Source organism: Brettanomyces nanus, chromosome 1, assembly GCF_011074865.1.
Source record: "Brettanomyces nanus chromosome 1, complete sequence".
NCBI classification, from domain to species: domain Eukaryota; kingdom Fungi; phylum Ascomycota; class Pichiomycetes; order Pichiales; family Pichiaceae; genus Brettanomyces; species Brettanomyces nanus.
Genome location: NC_052374.1, coordinates 3,181,918 through 3,201,251, shown reverse-complemented (window position 1 = coordinate 3,201,251; position 19,334 = coordinate 3,181,918). Strand labels below are relative to the sequence as shown.

Below are 19,334 nucleotides of genomic sequence, written 5' to 3'. Positions count from 1 at the left end.
ATTCATTCGCTTTCTGTACCACCACACCACTCTGATGCTACATTCACTGATCTTTCGGGCTACGCTCCCCGAAATGAAATCAATTGGAGGGTTGTCCTCGATCAATTGTTGTTTGCTTAGAAATATCTCCCATTCTCGTGTACAGGCGTTGGCACAGACAGACAAAACTTTCGGTCCTATACGAATCAATCCAGTCGGTATCCAGAAACTATCTGATGGTATGCATAACCAGATATTTCCGTCAACACCGATAAGTGTTCGCAAAACTGCCAAACAAGAGCGTTTAATAAAGTTGTCTCACAAATATCTCACAGATAACGAATTATTAGGCAAACAGTGCTCTGCCAATCCTCCGATCACCTTCAAGTTGCCCAAACTTCAGGGAAAGGATCTTGATGAGCATTTCCAAAGGTTGGGCCGTTACAGTTGTAGCAAATATTTACAACAGGTGGATATATTACGCAATGTTGGAGCTTCTCCTCCTAAGAAACCTACCAGCAAGTGGCTTTTTAAGAGTGGCTGGACTCGTTATGCTCCTGGTAAAGCGCCGGAATCCGTCCAATATCCTCTAGAAGATGAACTTGTATTCGATGTGGAAGTGATGTATAAAGTGTCTCAATATCCGATCTTGGCCACTTGTATGTCTCCCAAAGCGTGGTATGGCTGGTGTTCTCCTTATTTAACCAAAGATAGCGACAAAATCGATGGTCATTTAATTCCGTTGGATGTGGTCAATAGAGAAAAGATCATTGTGGGTCACAACGTGTCCTACGATAGAGCTCGTGTTCTTGACGAATATCGCTTAGATGGAACAAAGGCTTTTTATTTGGATACGATGTCTCTTCATATTGCTGTCAGCGGTATGTGTTCACGGCAACGAAATACTTGGATGAAATACAAGAAAAAGCAGGAGCAAGACTTAACAGAAACAAGTCTTGAGCGTATTAGAAGTACCATCAAAGACGGAGAATTGAAGCAGATGTTAGATAATCCTGTTCTTGAAAAAGACACGCCTGAAGATGTATCACTTGTTGATGATCCCTGGCTGAAGATGAGCAGTTTAAATAGTTTAAAGCATGTGGCAAACCTTCATTGTGGCATTAAGATGAATAAAGACATCAGGGATGAGTTTTCCACCATAGATATTGAAGATATTCGCCGTGATTTCCAGAAGTTGATGAACTATTGTGGTGGTGATGTGGATGCCACTTTTCAAGTGTTTGTTAAAGTTTTCCCAGAATTTCGGCGGATTATCCCCCATGATGTGAGTTTTGCTGCCCTTAGGCATATCAACCAGAGTTTTCTACCCACGACAAGAGAGTGGAACGATTATATTAAACGTTGTGAGGACAAGTATCAGGAAAGTTTCCGGAAGATTGAGGAAAAGTTAAAGCAGCTATGTCGTGAAGTGGTTGGTTTGAAAGATAGAGCAGACGAGAAACCGTGGGAATCCGATCCTTGGCTATCTCAACTTGATTGGATGATTAAACAGGCTAAGCTCACCAAATCCGGTCGTCCTTATAAAAGTCAGAAGCTTCCTGGATATCCAGAATGGTTCAAGAAGCTAGTTCTTAAGGGAGAAATGAGCTTGACGACTCGATCGCGTATTGCTCCCCTTCTCCTAAGGCTCTCCTGGGAAGGTAAGCCAGTATTTTGGACTGATTCTAAAGGATGGTGCTTTGTTGTCGACCATAATGAAGTTGAATCATTCAAAAAGAAGAACTACTTGTACGTAGATCCTGAAAGGATTTTACCGGAGGAGCCTAAATTGCAAGCAGAGCTAGAGACACTTTTTGAGGCCAAGAGCCTTTTCAAGGTTCCTCATGAATCGGGACCACACTCAAGAACCACAAGTCTTATGTCGAAGCCTTTCTTAAGGCATTTCGAGAGAGGAGTTCTCTCGTCAGAATTTCAAGTGGCTAAAGATGCGCTACAGTTGGCTGTAGCCAATAGCTACTGGGTTAGTTCTAGAGAAAGAATCATGAATCAATTTGTCATTTTTGACGATGAAGGAGTGACAGAAATAGCTGGTAAGCCAGGTTGTGAACCTATGGGTGCCATTATTCCACAGGTTATATCCATGGGTACAATTACTCGTCGAGCAGTGGAAAAAACGTGGCTTACTGCATCCAACGCTAAAGAGACACGTCTAGGTTCGGAATTGAAAGCCATGGTGAAAGCTCCCAAAGGGTATTGCTTTGTTGGTGCTGATGTTGATAGTGAAGAGTTATGGATAGCCTCATTGATGGGGGATTCCGTTTTCAAAATTCACGGAGGAACTGCACTAGGATGGATGACTCTTGAAGGAAATAAGGGACTTGGCACTGACTTGCATTCAAAAACCGCCAAGATTCTAGGGATCTCTCGTAGTCAAGCTAAGATCTTCAATTATGGTCGCATCTACGGCGCCGGCGCCGAATTTGCAACAACATTATTGAAAAAATTCAATCCAAGTTTGAGTGACAGCGAAGCCGTGATAACAGCCCGTAAACTATACGCATCGACTAAGGGAAAGAGTAACGTCTTGAAGGGTCAAAGAATCTGGTATGGTGGTTCAGAATCTGTCGTTTTCAATAGATTGGAGAGGATTGCCGAACAGGACGATCCTAAAACTCCAGTTCTTAGTGCTGGCATCACTGCAGCTTTACAGCGTAAGAACTTAAACTCCAATACGTTTCTTCCCTCACGTCTTAATTGGGCCATTCAGTCGTCAGGAGTAGACTACCTTCATTTGATGTTGGTGTCTGTTGAATATCTCAGCAGAATCTATAAGATTCCTGCTCGTTTATGCCTCACTGTTCATGATGAGATTCGATATATAGCTAAGTGGGAAGATAGATATAGGCTTGGGATTTTACTGCAAATTGCGAATCTATGGACTAGAGGAATGTTTTGCCATCAGGTCGGCATCGACGATGTTCCACAGGGCTGTGCGTTCTTTTCTTCCGTCGATTTCGACCACGTTATCCGGAAAGAGGTCAACATGGATTGCATCACGCCATCGAATGAAAAGCCAATCTTGCACGGGGAGTCTTTGGACATCTATGAGTTATTGAAAAAGCCTGAGGTGATGGAGATGCTAAATTCCGTGGAAGATCCGGACCTCTCAAATATTCCCGTGAAACAGACAACGAAACCGGTGGAAGAGCTTGATAAGAACATGGATTCCGGTACCAGAAGTCTTTATATTGCCATGCAGATTGCTACCAATGAGAAGGAGTTCAAGAAATTCAAAAACAAATATCTTAGAAATCTGGACGTGTCAAAGAGTCAGAAATTTTACAAGAAGATGAAGAAGGATAAGGAGACTGGTACGAAAGTAATAGATTCAAGGTTCGAGCAATTAGACGTGGATATGGCCATTGGATCCATGCCACCAATGAGCGGACTTGGAATTGGAATGAATGAGATGATGGAGATGATGAACGTACCTTTCATTGGCTACGGGAAGCAGAGAGCCAACCGCAGACGCTAAATTATTATATGAACATGTAATTATACCCTCAATGTATAGTAGTATATCACGATCGCTTGCGAAGCAAATAGCGTTGCTTGTAGGCCTCGAGTTCTTCCGGTGTGATCCTGGAAACGAGAAATTTGACGAGTTTGGCGTTGAGCAGGGAAGGTTTCTTCCTCACATTCAAGCCACCGCCAAGCGCACAAGACTGAGCAGCTTTCGGCACAAGCGGTGGCTCGTGGCTGTTTTTGTTTTCACCTTTACTGTTTTCCTTCTCAGTTCCGTACATGTCCAATAGAGTTCTTTCAAACGTGATTTCCGGTACCGTGCGCACCTCCTCGTTCATCTCTGCCACTTTTTTGTTCAACTTATCCTTGTACTTCTTATACGACTCCGTCACAAACGCTTCTTTGCTTCTCAACGATTCATCCGTGATTACCTTCTGCTGACTTTGCTTTATCTTATCTTCGATCCGTCGTAATTTCTCTAACTCTCTCTCTTTCTTGGCATTACGTAGACCTTCAATGTACCTGGAAGATTTCTGGGAGCTCCCAGTTCGCCTACTTTTGTTGCTACTGCTTATTTGATCATACACCTCGTCGTATGAATATACCGAGGTATCTTCAGTAGCCAGATCTTTCTCAGCGGACTCCACTCTTCTCTGAGCTCTTTTCATATACTGACGCTGATCATTTCTTCTGTCATTATCACTATCACTCTCATTATCATCGAAATTCTGTCCAAATAAGTTCTTTTGCTTTATTGGAGGAGTCATAATGAAAAGAATAGGTACGACTATTGGTGAGGAAAAAAATAGCTAAGGCCAACCAATAGTTCAAATTCTTAAATCTCCTAGTAATGCCAAAAGAGGATAATACCAAAAAGGGATTCATCATTCAGGTAAATAGAAGAACTGAAATTCAGCTGCTATCAAGATACAACGGATGAACTATACAGTATGGATTTATCCAGGTAATATTCCTAAAAAAGAAGTTGCTGAAAAATGAAGGTGTCAAAAAGACTATCTGAACAATACAATAATGACTTCTTGAAGGTAAGAACAAATACCTACTTTATATATTACTCGTATAATACCTTCTGCGCCAGGCTAAGTGGTCAAAATGATCTAGGATCACATTACCAAGTTTTTGTCATGAGGGGGTATCAAATCTGAGACCTCCTAAAAGGGCAACTAATAGAAGAAGAAGGAAGAGACAAACTTCTCGGAGAACCGTAAATTGTATTGTATTGCCTTGCTGTGCTTACCTTATTACTACTCCATCTAAAGCTCATCCAGGTATCTGATCGACAACTGTGGGAATCAAAATCATACACATCCGTACACCATTCATGAAAGCCGTTTCGTTCCAGACTCTCTCGCTTTTTGAAATATTGACAAGCCGTACATTGCTCTTCTCTACAGGAAAGACATTGAAACAGCACGTTTGCACAACTAGGGAATCTTTCGATCATGTCAGACAACCCCCAATTCGACTGGTATAAAATTCCTGGACTGAATGAAAATACAGGTGTTATAGAAAACAGCAAGCAGGCAAATGGCATAGGGCAGAACCAGGACAAGAGTACTGCTCTCAATGATCTATTCAACAAACTCAGGTTGTCTCGGACCGACAGGGCTTTTCATAGTGACGATAGCATAGCAATATTACACTCAAATCAGCAGACAGCCAATGGCATACCAAGTATTCTGTCAAGTACAGCAGTAAACGAAGACGGGCGACGAGGAGGAGAAGACAGTAATGGTGATATAATCAATGGAAACGTTCAGACAACGTTGAATGAGCCACAGGACAGCATTGATGACGGCATTCCACTTTCGCTTGCAGCACATCAGTTATCTAGACAGGAGGTGAAGACATATTTAAGGTGGTACGATTATATTGAAAGCAGGAAAAGGAAGAGTAAAGGTAGCAAGAGCGTTACGGTGGATGATGTGTTTCAATTTCTTAGTAACTTTGGCATCGACGAAGATGTCCGAAGCTCTCTACGGGTTATGTTTGCAAGATGGGCGTCGTCGTTGAGCATTGGTCGGTTTTTTGCTTTACTCAGACTATTGGCTCACGCTTTAAATGGAGATCCAATTGTACGATCAATGATTAGAGAGGCGTGCGGTGTTCCTAAGCCAGTGTCTATTATGGCACGTAAGAGGCAGGGTGATGAAGAGGATGATGATATTGATAACGATAGCAGGGGCAATAATGGCAACGAGGAGACTGGAGAGCAAAGCAAGGAATATGATTCCAAGTTGGATTTGGACTCGTTTACTCAATTTATATTGACCGGAGAGAGACCATCTCTTCCGGTGATCAGTTATGACAGTTATCACGGCAAGAAAAAGCATCATTTGAGTAAGAAAGTGAAGTTTAGTGATGAGGTTATATGCCAGCCGGCACCTCAGTATGAAAGGAGACAGGGAGCGGCAATAATCGCTGATGAACAGACAGATAGAACTGAGAATAACTCTATGAACTACCAATTGCCAATGGAAACGCTATTAAAGAGGCTTCAAAAGCAGAAGGATGATCTCAACTCGAGCAGTGTGGATGATGAAGATCTAAAGGAGATGGAAAAGTCCATTGACCGATTCAGAAATGTGAAGGTAGATAGTATGTTGATTGGAGGAGTTTCAGCAACTGTTCCGAGCATTGCAGTTGATGCGGGTGATGGCTCGGTACCTATTATGCAGCCTTTGGCACCTAATCTGACCGGTAGTGTCTCGAAATCGATGCGCACTAGAGTTACGCCGCAATTTTCACAACCCGAACAGCTTTTACCGGGCACAGATCGAGCTTATCAGTTTTTGGAATCGGCATTAACAGGAAAAAATGATACAGAGCCGTTTATAAGCCCCTCCATAAGGCCTTCCATTAGGCCCTCCACAAGGCCCTCTGTTAGTACTAGACTATCACCTCCACCTCCTCCTCCTCCAAGAAGAATGTCGTCTCCGCCTCAACCAGTCAGTTTGTCAGTTCCACAACCTCAATTACGGCGTCCATCGTCTCCCTCACTACCTCCGAAACCATTACTCAACGCACAACAAAGACAACAATTCATATCTACCGTCAACGGAGCACCACAGATTCCACAGTCGGTGCGGATGCCTCAGCTACCTTATATGAACTCTAGCGACAATCTCAAACCTCAATTACAATCCATACAGGGCCAGTTAATGCAGAGTTTTCAGCCTCAAGTACAGTTCAATAGCCAGGGTGATGGCTTTAACTTCGCATCACAGAGATCACAAAGCTTTCAGGGTCCACAGAGTCTACAGGTTCCACACGGTTTACAGGTTCCACAGGGTCCACATGATCTCCCGAACAGACGAAGCTCTCTGAATTCTTCTGGAATTATGGGGCCTCGGGTTTCACAAAACGGGAATACAAACGGAATGTGGCAGTGAACTATCACAAGAACGTTTCTACATAGCATCAATACAATACGGGTAAAAAACAGTAGGTAAACTTGACGCCAAATTGACGCCAAATCGACGCGACAATCGAACGATGAACTTCTTAGTGGTGCATTTTTTCAGCGCTTTTTTGTCCACCGACCATCACATTGCAGTCATCAAACACACTGAAAAAAACATCCAAGAAGGCGATACTTGTGACATTTAGTACTGATTACTGAACACACTCAATAAATAATGGTTCCTCCTCCAAATATGCAAAGTGCTGGCTACCAACAATCTTCCAATTGGCAAAAGTTCAAAATGGGTTTGGCCATGGGTGTAAGTATTCTAGAGAGGACTACTTACAATTGCTTAATTACTAACTTTCTATTTTAGGGTGCTGTCGGTGTGGTGACTGGATTTTTATTCGGTGGTTACGCAATTCTGAAAAACGGTGCACCAAACGGAGTGATGCAAACAATGGGCCAATACGTTCTGGGTTCTGCAGCTGCCTTCGGTATGTTCATGTCGATTGGTTCGGTCATTAGATCTGATTCCGAGTTGGCTAATGCAGGATTGATTTTGGGTGCAGGTCAGAAACCAGAGAATTTGGCCGAGTTGAAAGCTAATTTGATGGCCAGGCACATGATAAATATGGAGAGAATGAAAAGAAACTGACTGCAACGAAGAGTTGGCACAACATCTTGTATAAAAGCCAATGTAACTTATTAGATCTATTAGTAGGTTGTAGTTGGTGAGCATCAGAGTACCCCCAAGAAAATTTTGATCACCCGGTCGAGATTCTGTGATCGCGGGCATCCTCATGTTTCACATTTCATATTCTGAAACTTCACTTAGCCTTGTTTCTAGTCCACATATAAATATGCTCTGTTATCTCAGTACGATGATTTGAACAAAGCTAGTTTTGCCAAGTTTGCTTATCGATGTCTTCTGAGAAGCAGGACAAAGCCCTTCTCGCATCCTTTAGTCAGTCGAAAGCTCCCTCAATTCCCAAAAAGGTAATTAAAAGGACTTTAACTAAAAATCCTGCGGGAAAAATTTGCTTGTCCGATTTGAAAGATATCTATTCTTCATTATTGTACTGCCTGGATTTAAAAGAGGATGGTAATGGAAAGAGCGGAAATGGTTCCGGTTCTGGAGTCCTGCATATTACCTTTAAAAAGCGATATCCTTATACCTTCTCTGTTCAGAAAGCCTTGCAGACCCTGAAACATATGTCAATAGAAATCAGTCACCAGACTTTGACCACCAGTATTACTCATGAGATTTTAGAAACTACTGCACCCCACATACTGACATTATTTGTCAAGGCGAAGCTCCTTCATTTTCCTGACGAAAGAACAAAAAATGCTATTACAGGAGATAATGAAGTACTACAACCTACACCAAAAGGTGTAGCTATTCTACAGAGATTCTGTGAGAAATTGGGACTTCTATCATCTCCAGATAGGATTCCAGATATCCTTAATTCAAATTTAAATACCATGGATCTCATCTGCTTTGAAAGAAATCCCATGACTGATCGAATCCTCCACAATAGTTATTGGGATAAGTTACTCTTTATTCAGATGATGGGTCCTAGAATGAATTTTTGGTCTCCGAAGAACCCACCGGATGAAGTCCCAGAAAACACCATTAGAAGAATTGTGGAGAATAATACCGTAAGCCAATTGGGTGCTTTTCCGGTCTATGCTTATGATTATGTGACTGGAAACGGTAGAGAGGATAAGCATAGGGACACGTTTTTTGAGTTTCTGAGGAAGGGATCATCTGCTGCATCATTTGGTGGTAATTTAGTTACTCCACAAGGATCTATAGGTTCTTCTAAGAAAGAAGAGACCACAACCAGCAAGAAATATCCTTTCTTTCATAGATACTTTGCCAATCCGGACTCGGATTCTCACGTTCAGTACTATGTGTCGAATAGAGGGATTCGTCTATTTAAGGATAAGATAGTGGAAGGTCACGACAAGCCCATTAATTACTGCTTTTCTGGAAAGGCTATGTTGCAATATCTCATGGACTGTACAGATCTAATGTATAGAGAGGAAGCCATTGGAGTTGGAGACTCGTTTGCCAAACTGGGACTAATGGAAAGGATTTCTGCCAATCCACAGAGAGGCAATGTTTCTGATTCTCGTCATGATCTATATATGCTTAGTGAGAAAGGAGAACAGATTTCCAAATGGGGGAATGATGGTAACGGGGAAAGTAGTGAAGATATCAGTCTGATTTCGATGCCTTTGGGAAGAAAAGGAGGAAGCGAGAGTGAGCAAGAGGAAGAAGAAGACGACAGATATCTAAACCCCGGAATATCACAATGTGGTGAGAGCAATGTGATTCGAGTGCCTTTGAAAGCGGTTCTTCATGATCCAGCACTGAAGTATCTCTTCAGGCAACACCTTTGCCAAACCTACTGCAGTGAAAATTTGGATGCATATGAAGCAATCTCTGAGTTCCAGACGAAGTTCCAACTTCTTCGTAAAATGGTAAGAATGAGGAAGGCAGAGAAAATGAAAGCAGATCAGGACATTGCCAACACTTTGTCTCCTACTACAGTTCAAAGAAGACGACTAACAATCAGAACTGCTATTGACAGACTTTCGAAGGAATGCTTGTCTAGAGTTTATACAATCTACAGCTCCTACTTGATAGATGGAGCGATTAATGATTTGAATATTGACTCAAAATTGAGAAGCAGTATCCAGAAGATAGTCAATTCCAACAACCCGGAACAGAGTGTTCAGTGCAATTGGATGCATGAATTAGGTGACGATAAATCAGAGAACAGGCCTCCAGAACCACCATCTTCAGGTTCCTCGACGGGTCCACCACCAGCAATCACTATTAAAGGACGGCAAGCCATCTTAAAGCCCGCCGAGCTATCTCCTTCTGATTATTTGACTGAACCAACACTGCAGACTCTCAAACAAATTATGAAGCATTATTCGAAGGTCAGGAAACAGGTGTATAGCATGATGGAGCAGGATTCGTTGCCAAAGTTCCTCAATTCGTCTAAGTTCAAAGAGTCCGCCAACGCACTAGAGGAGAAGTGAAAATGGAGTACAGTACAGGATTAATTACAACTTATATTTGTTTCTTCATTAAACACCTAATTGACAGGATCAATCGTAGTACCCTTCTTAATGGTGGCCCAACCAATCAAACGGAAGTGCTTCTCAATACGTCTAGACAATGCTATCTTTTCGTTGATCTCAGTACAAGCAGGAGAGGTGAGAGTTAACCGGGCCATATCTGCCTTAACAGCCACCACTCTGGCTCCAGTAGCAGTAGAACCGATATTCACCATTAGAACATCGTCCACTTCTAACTTACGGACCTTGGCCTGTCTCGGTCCATCAGTTTTCACACCAAGTAATCTTCTTAAAAGGAAGTAGTTAATCTCGATATCCGTGAACACCGAAGGCAAGCTACCCTTGGCACCAACAACCTGTCCCACCAATCTATCTGCTCTACATAGAGTAGGATCAATTTTAGTACCCACACCAATCAAGCCACCAGGAACGGCAAACTTTAAGTCATTGTTCTCAGCAAAGAGTGACACGATGTGAGAGAAAATAGCCTTACACTGAATCTTTCCACTGTCATCTTTGGTGACAATACCCGGTCTAATCTCGATTTCATCACCAATCTTGAACACACCGGTAAGAATAGAACCACCAGCAACACCTCCCTTCAACTCATCAATATCAGAACCTGGCTTATTCACATCGAACGAACGAATCACCATCAGTCTTGGTTGGGCAGAGAAATCTCTCAATGGAACTGGAATATTCTTCACCATGCACATGTCAACTGCGTCAATATTATACTTCAACTGGGCCGAAATCGGGATGATCGGTGCACCATCAGCAATGGTACCCTTAATAAACTTAAGAATGGACTTCTCATGCTCCAAAGCAGCTTCCTTCTTCATCAAATCAACCTTGTTTTGAAGGATAACCACGTGCTTTAACTTCATAATTTCTATAGCAGCCAAATGTTCGGACGTCTGCGGCTGTGGGCATGGTTCATTACCTGCAATCAACAACAACGCAGCGTCCATCACTGCAGCACCAGAAAGCATCGTACTCATCAAGATATCGTGACCAGGACAGTCAACAAATGAAACATGACGAATCAAGTTGTATCTTCCATCGCAGCCAGGTCTTTCGCACTTTGGATGAATCTCTTTGTCAGATTTGTAAGAATGGTAACAGTCAGGTTCTGGACACTCTGGATTATCACATTTGTAGATCTTAGCGTTGGCATAACCAAGTTTAATGGTAATATTTCTCTCTAATTCATTTTTAAATCTGACTGTTTGAACTCCCGAAATGGCCTTGACCACAGTAGATTTACCGTGGGCCACATGACCAATGGTACCAATGTTAATTGTGGCTTGACGGTTAATGATCTCAGGAGAAAGAGGTGTGAATTTGGCAAAATCTGGGTGGTCAGGTTGCTCTGGAAGTCCTCCTCCTTCCTCAAATTCCTTCTTCCGTTTCTCCTTCTCGGCCTCCTCTTCAAATAATTTGTTATCATCGGCAAAAGTCACTTTCTTGGCCGGTTTGAATGAACTGTCTTCCTCATTTAGAATACCCTGCTCCTTATTCGATTCATCATTTTTTTCTTCGGACCCAGATCCAATTATCAGATCTGGAACTGCGTCTTTGATTTCAGTAGGCATTGCGTTTCTATCGATCTAATGTTCACCAGAACCAAGTACCTAACTAACCTCAACCCTTTGTTTTTCCTCAATTGCTTCATCTAAGCCTGGAAAATTTTTTTTGGCCCAAGTGAAGAAAAGAAAAATATGAGAGCGCCAGCGAGAGCCAGACCGGGAAAAGGGGCCCAGGATGACCTTATCTAAGCAATTATCTAAGCCTATTCTAACGATCGGTTTGAGGGATTCATTACTATTATACATATATACCATCAGTTCATTCCGCATGAAATCCGAAATTGTTCATCACATTGTCAATATCCTTGAACAACAGTTCCGAATCAATATCCTTCGCAAGATCCCATGAATCTAGTGAGAATACCGGCGTTTCCTCTTCTGTCTTGGTATTATCAGTGCTCTCACTATTCTGCAACCTGCTTTTTTGAATATTTGAAATAGGAGTCGTTACTTCAGACACTCCACTCGCCTCGTTATTACTTCCGTCTACCAACCGCCTCTTCTCTCTAGGAGATCTATAAATAAATGGCGAGCTATGTGAGCTACTTCCACTTTCACCTCTATCACTAAGAGAAATCGGCTGTGGGTCTAGTGGAATCGTACTAATAATCTTACGGGCATCAGATTCCGGGTGTAGCGTGCTTGAAAGCGATCTCTGCATCCTAACTTTCCTCTTATCGGCACTTTTATTTCCTTTTCCGTCTTCTTCTTCATCGTCGTCGTCGTCCTCATCATCATCATCGTTTCCATCGGAAGCTATCACCTGATCTTCTACACGTTCAGGCCTAAGTTTAACCATTCCACATTTCTGCCTGACAATCCACAAAGAGTCGAAAAACACACTGGCACTCATCCTAGATCTCACTATTACATTGGGGGATATGGAGTTTTGCTCGCAGAGGGTCTTGAATAAAGCCCACATCGACCTCATAATCCCAGAAGCTCTATAAGGCATATCATGCTTGATAACAGAAGCATGATGAGCCAAATAAACTGCATCCAGATAGATTTTGCGACCATCCGAGACATCCAGCAGAGACATGTAAGGAGAATGAATAAGTCTGGCCACAATACATGCTGCCTGCCAAATTGTCAGAGTATAAACTGAAGGTGAATTCTTGGCGAATAACGGGTTTCTCTTCTGTGATTCTCTAAAATGCGCGATATATTGGACAGCAGCGTCGTATGCTTTAAAAAGGCCCTTTTTGAGATCGTAGCCTGGAACCTTATCAGTGTCCAAAAAGTAGTACGTTAGTAAGTGCAATTTGGCAGCAAGTAAAGAGAGCAGTCTAAAATCATCCAAGGAGCCACTGTCCATTTGGCCATCATCCCCTTTAGTGTTCAATCGCATTTCTAATTGATCCAATTCGGTCTCCAAGAGTCTGAGTAAGGGAAATCTTTCCTGGGCTCCAACAAGCATCAGCGGATCAAATGAATTGCTATTAAGAGTCTGAGCCGCTTGAGATTCAAACCTCTGAATGGCAAACATCTGTTTAAGCTCCTTAGGAAGTTGTAGCCCATTGGTATCCATGTTACCGGGCAAATCAAGTCTGTTTAGGCTGGGAAATCCAAATGCCGTGGCGATAATTTGAGATACCACATTGCAGGCGATCCATGTTCTCACCTGTTCAGAAAGAAGCGAAGGATTGTTGGTTCTCAAACCGTCCGCAGAATGGCCTGGTAAATGCAATCCGATACGAATGGCTTGAAACAGAGCTATACCTATGGAATACCAAGAAGAGTCAGCGCTAACAGATGACGTGACTGGAGGCCAGAACGTATATAATAAAAAAGCTTGCACAGTGAATACGCTGCAAACATTGAGCACCGGCTCGTCAAGCTCTGAAGGGGTATACCGAGTAATGGGAGCAATAGAAAGTTCTGCTAGGGCAGATTTAAGAATGGGGGGAGAGAGCAAAGTAGAGTCTATGAGCTTCCTCACGATTGATAAGAGGAGATTCAAAGCCACGGAGTGCTGTGAACATGATTGTCCAAAATAAAATCGGACAAAGGCGATAAATACGGTCAACTCCGCGAGTAACGTCGACAACTGGAAGCATTGGATGGTAGAACTGGACGAAATAATGGAAAAGTGCAGTGATTTGGGCTGAAGAAAGAAATACATCGCCGAGAGAGCGTGAAGATGAGACCAACGTAGACTTGACTGGAAGTGCCATATAACTATGCACTGTTGGAGTAGTAACTGCAGAAGCTGTAGGATCCATGGGAACCGAAGGAACTAAAGGAGACGAAGCAACCAAAGGAGCCAAGGGAAGAGATGAAGTAGCTACCCCCCGTGGGGGCCATGACGTACTCGCGGTACTCAAAACATTGGACTGTGATAATGGAGAAAAAGAGGTGTTCTTTTGTTGTCGTTTTGAGGGGCGTGGAAGTACGTGACGATACGAGTGGTGAGACGGCTGTTGGGATACAGACTCTGGCGTTGAAGCATTACTCGAAGGAGTAGTACGAGCATATGAGGTGTAAGTTTGTTGTGCCGAAAAAGGTGAAGGAGGAGCGGGTGATATTATCTGACTCTGCTGTGTGTACATCAGCCCGGAACCGTAGGACTGAGGAGGAGGAAGGTACGGCTGTGGTGGTGAGGGGAGATACTCCCGCCATCGAAAGTCGAGGAACATTTGGCGGTACCACCCCTGGCAGGGGCATGCCTACCGTTGGAGTGTACTGCAGCCTGCGCTTCATCATCTCATAATCTCTCTCCATCTGAGCAATTTGCACCCTTTTGAAAGTTCGCTTGTAGTCTGAGTTGAGCACACACTGAATCCCTCTCCTGGCACACCGGGTGCACGGACCAGGTACCTTTTCAGATGCATCGCATCGGGCTTTCTGCTGGCGACACTCAGTACACGCTATTTTCTTGGGTCTCTTGACCCTTGCTGGTCCATCTGACACACCACTCGATGCACTTCGTGATGCATCCTGCGGATTATTCCCTGATACAGATCCACTGGATGAGCTTTCGCTAGATGTATTCGATTTACCTTGATCATCTGTCACTTTAGAAAGCTTCTCTTTACTATCCTTATCCTTGGAAAGATTCTCGGTCTTACCTGAAGAAATCATACGGAAAGAATGTCAGCGTAATTACAGTGTGAACCAAACCTTTATGTTGCTTCCACAGTTGAGTGCCCTGGATTTTTTGAATTAATAACGTCTTTGACACGATGAAAACAGTTGTAGATGGAACAAGAGAAAAAAAAATGAATAACTAAATCCGAGAAATTTCTTGGCCTCCTTACTGTATCTCCGTTATAGTGATTAGAACTAATCAGGTGAGTTCAACAACTTGAGAGCTTTACTTCGAAGACCATGATAACGCGGCCAAGAGACCGTAATCCTAATATGCATACTTACAATCTCACTTTCTAGTGGTTCTTACTTTTAGCTCTGGGTCGGGTCATTCCCCCTGAACTCACCTCATCTCATATCCTTTTAGAGATGGGCCCTATTTTTCACTCGAATTTTTTTTTCTTTTTCAGTTCTTGGCTTTACCCAGTCTTTTCAATACATTTCCTCTCTTCCTTTCCTTTCAAGATATTTTGTCTCTACCAATCCTTCTCGTCATGGGCATGCATCTTGGTGATACTATCAGGCAGTCATCTGCTGATATCAGACTCCTCTGGTTCAGTGTATTTGCCAGAATGGTGGCATTTGGATTGACAAACCAGATACTCACTCTATATCTAAAATCCCTTGAGATCCCAGAATCGATGATAGGCATATTCATGTCCCTCACTATGATTGGCGATTCGATTCTTTCGTATTTACTTACCTGGAACGCTAATGCTATCGGTACGAGACGTGTTATGAGAATAGGTTCATTCCTAATGTTTTTCTGTGGTCTTTTCTTTGCCAGTGGTACCGGAGATTTTCGCATACTTCTCTTTGCTGCCATTTTCGGTGTTATTTCACCTTCCGGTGGTGATACAGGGCCTTTCAAAACAATTGAGGAGGCGGTTTTGGCAAAGCTAACTCCTCCAAATCATCGTCCCGAAGTTTACGCTGTCCATGGAACCTTGGCTGCAATAGGATCTTCTTTTGGAAATTTGGGTGCCGGCTTCTTAGTCCAGACTTTGGTTTCTCGGTATAAACTGACATACAGAGAAGCCTATTGTCGTTCCTTTATTCCCTTCTGCATTATATCATTAATCAAGTATGCTACAATGCTCTTCATGTCCCGAAAATGTGAACCAAATTACATACTGAAGTTTGAAAGAGTTCAGAAACCTTCAGATGTTCCACAGATCTCAGAGGATCATGACTGTTCATCTTCCACAACCTCCACTTATCCTTCAGAGTCGTCACCTCTCATAGAGTCAACTATAGAACACCAGACGCTTACTGGTCTTTCACCTCATTCCCAGAACATCCTGCTCAAGCTTCTTGTCCCATTTATGATTGATTCCTTTGGTTACGGTTTTATGCCGTCTGCCTGGGTTGTCTACTACTTCAAAATGAAATACATGGCCGCTGCTTCTGTTCTTGGTATGATCTTCTGCGCTACAGATCTTATTCAATCCGCCTCTGCTGTTCCATCGGCTTGGTTCTCGAAGCATATGGGTCCCCTTAAGTCTACGCTAGCTGTTCAAATTCCTTGTGGAATTTTCTTCATCCTTATTCCAATATTGGGCTCCACTCTACCAAGAGCAACTGTCCTTTACTTGCTCAATCAGGCAACTACAGCGTTTGATGTAGTTCCTAGGCAGATTTTATTGACCTCCCTAATAGACTCTAATGACTTGCCCAAAGTTTTGGGTACAGTGAATATTGGAAAACAGATTGCCAGATCAATCTCGCCCGGTTTCACAGGTTTCTTGGCGGAGAATGGTTATCTCTGGGTCTGCTTTCTTATCTCCGGTTCTTTACTTATATTGGCGAACATAATATTGGCTATTATGTTTAAAGGTGTGGACAAAATAGTCGAAGCCAAGCAAAGCATCGAACATGAAATCGAACGATAAAAGGCATTACAAAAATGTACTTTTCTAATCACTCAAATCATATGTACGTATAGTCATTAATTATATCGTTATTTGTCTACAAGTCCTCATTGACCACTAACTTCCGTCCAACCTCCGCATTACCATTAACGTTACTATTTCCAGGTAGATTGGAGCTTGAGCCGTTGCGTGAGATCGTCTGACTTTGTAACTCTGAATGCAACTCCGATCTTAAGTTCAGCTCAGTTACATCAAAGTAATCGTAGCCGCCAAGAATGGTCGTATCCGCATCTCTCTTGGCACTAACATTTTGTCTCTGCAAAGACGAATTGTTCGATGCTACAAGAGACATGGGAATCGAATCCAAGTACCCTTGCAATTGGTCACTCCTGTTCCCCACATGGCTACCCTTTCTGGCACTGGCCCCATTAACAACCGACTTCCAGAGGGACTTGACCTCAGTGATAACACTAGCCAATGTATCAAGGAATCGGTCAGTTTGTCGCCATTGTGACGATGCCACAAAAGACACAGAGTCCTCTTTGATAATGTATCCGATACCAAACCCGGTAGGAATAGAAGGAGTGATTCCAAACATATGCAATGCGGGATTACCGCAGTTTGCTGCCAATAATTCGGGCCTGTAGAGCATGTCAACACATGGGTCAAAGAGGAAAGAAGGAATCGTTGTTTCACCCTGACCAATAGCTGGTAGATCTGGATGCAGTCGATTGAGGACTTTCCTCTGGATAAACGAAGCACGGAGAGCCGAAAGATGTCTCTCAAATCCTTTACCATGTGTGGCCGCAATCACCTTGTCTCTATGCTCATTCACTGCATCTAAAATCAGACTCCATTTTTGTTCGTCAGGAGTAGGGGATAGGAAGGCCTGGCAGAGCCTGCGCATCTTTTCAGACTGGGAGGTAACTGGCTCTGTACGTGCACTTCTAAACCGACGTGTAGTGACCGGTTCTACTGTAGAGGCCATGCGACCGTACAATGCGTAGTACGTCACTTGAATGCAGGTCTGGACAAGAGAATCTGCAGGAAGACACATTCTTTTACAAAGGAAAGTCTCTCCAACTGAATTTATCGTCCTAAACACATATTCATGCTGGCTGATGATATCAGCAAGTCTTGTTTCAGCTAAATGCAAAGCAGCCTGTAAGTCCTGGGGCAGCTCAAACCGAAGTCTGTGAGGAATCGGTTTTTCAATCTCCTCATTAATTGGTACAGTGTTAGTCTGCTTCCAGAGTGTATAATGAGAACCGTTGATCTGCCTTGCCAGTCTCAAGACAGAATCAGTGTATATATCGCTGAGAAATCTCAAAACCGTAGTTCCATCCATAATGGCAGCTGGATAGATGCAAGCGGCAACGGAATTTGGAGTCACCACAAAGCAGAGTTTGTCGTATAGTCTGTTTGTGCAAGTACCAACCTGAACACCCTGATTATTAGTACGAGAAGTACCATGCGATGCAAATTGGACACGCTCAGGATCGGTAGCTGGAGATTCATGGTCTAAGCAAACAACAAATAGGGCAGAATCCAACGCTTCCATATGCACTTTATTTGTTTGTTCTAATCTACGTCTTGCAAACCTCCAAGTAGGCTTCATTTCTGTAGAAAATGTACCAATAGCATGACGAGTTGCCTCCAATGAATCAATAGAGGCTGCATCAGCCATAATCTCCTTGAAACGGTTAGTAAGCTCAAATTTCGAAAACCAGATCTGATTGTTCTCCGGAGAAAGTACCTCCAAAGTGTATAATTGGCCGCGGGCCATCACCACAATATGTCTTGACTCTGGATATCGACTGATGCTGATACCAATACCTTCAGTTTCGTCATGGGGAACCATCGTAGTGCCAAACAAGTTTTTGTATGGCTCCATGGTAAGGTGTCTGCCGCTTTTCGGAGCAGTATCGGGACTGAGGCTCTCCTGACGAAGTGAAACGGCAAATCTGAGAGCTGAAACAGTAAGAAGGGCAGCTCTGAAAGCCTGGGAAGGAGTAAAGGTTTTCAAAGGATCATCTTCAAGGATGAAAAAAGGGTTTCTAGGTAAAGTTTGACCTCTTAGAGTACCGTAGACATTGCCAGTGGCAGCAGAGATACCATCAGAGTCGAGGTAATTAGAATTATCTTGAGCGCAACGTAATAAATGAAGTTGGAGGGTTTTAGCTGCATTCGAATTAATAAATAGACCTGCTTTAGCCTTGAGATCGCTATACTCCTCAGGAGTACTTAGAGGCTGAATGGCTGTTAGGGCCTGAGAAATTGTCTCCTGAAGCTGGGGAAGAGGTAATTGAGGAAGGGATTGTTCGGAGTCAAACGTGGGCATCTTAATGGGAAACAAAGGTGACGATGAAAATACGAGCCTTCAAATAACTTGGCAAATTTAGTGTGGTTTATATATCGAAATCCCTTCCCCGCACTAAAAAAAGGAGTCTCGTTATCGGTACCCCTCACATCGGGTTTCGGGATGATTCCTAAAAGGGAAGATCAGCGCTACAGAGTAATAATAGACTACTGAAAAAGATGTGCTTAAGCCCAGGATGTATTGACCAGTAATGTTGCAGAAGATGAACTCTGAGTAATTCTGAGTAATTCGAAGATCATATGGATGACAAGGATCGGCTAAAAGAAGAAATAAGCTCATGTCAGCGAAGACGTATACAAATGAACAAGAATACATAAATGCCTGCATATAAATGAATAAATGTACATAAATATTAACCTCAGTTTATGTCTGTAGGGGGTTTTTGTTAATGGTGTCACTAGGGGGTTAATGGTAACTTC

The 19,334-nt window shown here is 42.9% G+C and overlaps 9 protein-coding genes across 9 annotated transcripts; 5 read left to right on the top strand and 4 right to left on the bottom strand.

Moving 5' to 3' along the window:
- Nucleotides 1-73: 73 nt before the first annotated feature.
- Nucleotides 74-3,475, top strand: FOA43_001493 (uncharacterized protein; the record flags this gene model as incomplete). The annotated part of the gene is made up of 1 exon (XM_038921806.1): nt 74-3,475. The coding sequence occupies one exon, from the start codon at nt 74-76 to the stop codon at nt 3,473-3,475; it is 3,402 nt and encodes a 1,133-aa protein (XP_038777734.1).
- A 46-nt stretch (nt 3,476-3,521) lies between these two features.
- On the bottom strand, nt 3,522-4,232 carry FOA43_001492 (uncharacterized protein; the record flags this gene model as incomplete). The annotated part of the gene is made up of 1 exon (XM_038921805.1): nt 3,522-4,232. One exon carries the CDS (start codon nt 4,230-4,232, stop codon nt 3,522-3,524), a length of 711 nt encoding a protein of 236 aa, XP_038777733.1.
- A 696-nt stretch (nt 4,233-4,928) lies between these two features.
- FOA43_001491 (uncharacterized protein) lies at nt 4,929-6,878 on the top strand (the record flags this gene model as incomplete). The annotated part of the gene is made up of 1 exon (XM_038921804.1): nt 4,929-6,878. The coding sequence occupies one exon, from the start codon at nt 4,929-4,931 to the stop codon at nt 6,876-6,878; it is 1,950 nt and encodes a 649-aa protein (XP_038777732.1).
- Nucleotides 6,879-7,124: 246 nt separating this feature from the next.
- MGR2 (subunit of TIM23 translocase complex) lies at nt 7,125-7,547 on the top strand (the record flags this gene model as incomplete). Its single annotated transcript, XM_038921803.1, has 2 exons — nt 7,125-7,208; nt 7,266-7,547. The coding sequence occupies 2 exons, from the start codon at nt 7,125-7,127 to the stop codon at nt 7,545-7,547; spliced, it is 366 nt and encodes a 121-aa protein (XP_038777731.1).
- Nucleotides 7,548-8,012: 465 nt separating this feature from the next.
- On the top strand, nt 8,013-9,946 carry FOA43_001489 (uncharacterized protein; the record flags this gene model as incomplete). The annotated part of the gene is made up of 2 exons (XM_038921802.1): nt 8,013-8,021; nt 8,129-9,946. The coding sequence occupies 2 exons, from the start codon at nt 8,013-8,015 to the stop codon at nt 9,944-9,946; spliced, it is 1,827 nt and encodes a 608-aa protein (XP_038777730.1).
- A 56-nt stretch (nt 9,947-10,002) lies between these two features.
- GCD11 (eukaryotic translation initiation factor 2 subunit gamma) lies at nt 10,003-11,580 on the bottom strand (the record flags this gene model as incomplete). The annotated part of the gene is made up of 1 exon (XM_038921801.1): nt 10,003-11,580. The coding sequence occupies one exon, from the start codon at nt 11,578-11,580 to the stop codon at nt 10,003-10,005; it is 1,578 nt and encodes a 525-aa protein (XP_038777729.1).
- A 253-nt stretch (nt 11,581-11,833) lies between these two features.
- Nucleotides 11,834-14,658, bottom strand: FOA43_001487 (uncharacterized protein; the record flags this gene model as incomplete). The annotated part of the gene is made up of 3 exons (XM_038921800.1): nt 11,834-13,251; nt 13,889-13,910; nt 14,248-14,658. The coding sequence occupies 3 exons, from the start codon at nt 14,656-14,658 to the stop codon at nt 11,834-11,836; spliced, it is 1,851 nt and encodes a 616-aa protein (XP_038777728.1).
- Nucleotides 14,659-15,158: 500 nt separating this feature from the next.
- On the top strand, nt 15,159-16,556 carry FOA43_001486 (uncharacterized protein; the record flags this gene model as incomplete). The annotated part of the gene is made up of 1 exon (XM_038921799.1): nt 15,159-16,556. One exon carries the CDS (start codon nt 15,159-15,161, stop codon nt 16,554-16,556), a length of 1,398 nt encoding a protein of 465 aa, XP_038777727.1.
- A 76-nt stretch (nt 16,557-16,632) lies between these two features.
- FOA43_001485 (uncharacterized protein) lies at nt 16,633-18,876 on the bottom strand (the record flags this gene model as incomplete). The annotated part of the gene is made up of 1 exon (XM_038921798.1): nt 16,633-18,876. The coding sequence occupies one exon, from the start codon at nt 18,874-18,876 to the stop codon at nt 16,633-16,635; it is 2,244 nt and encodes a 747-aa protein (XP_038777726.1).
- Between the last annotated feature and the right edge of the window lie 458 nt (nt 18,877-19,334).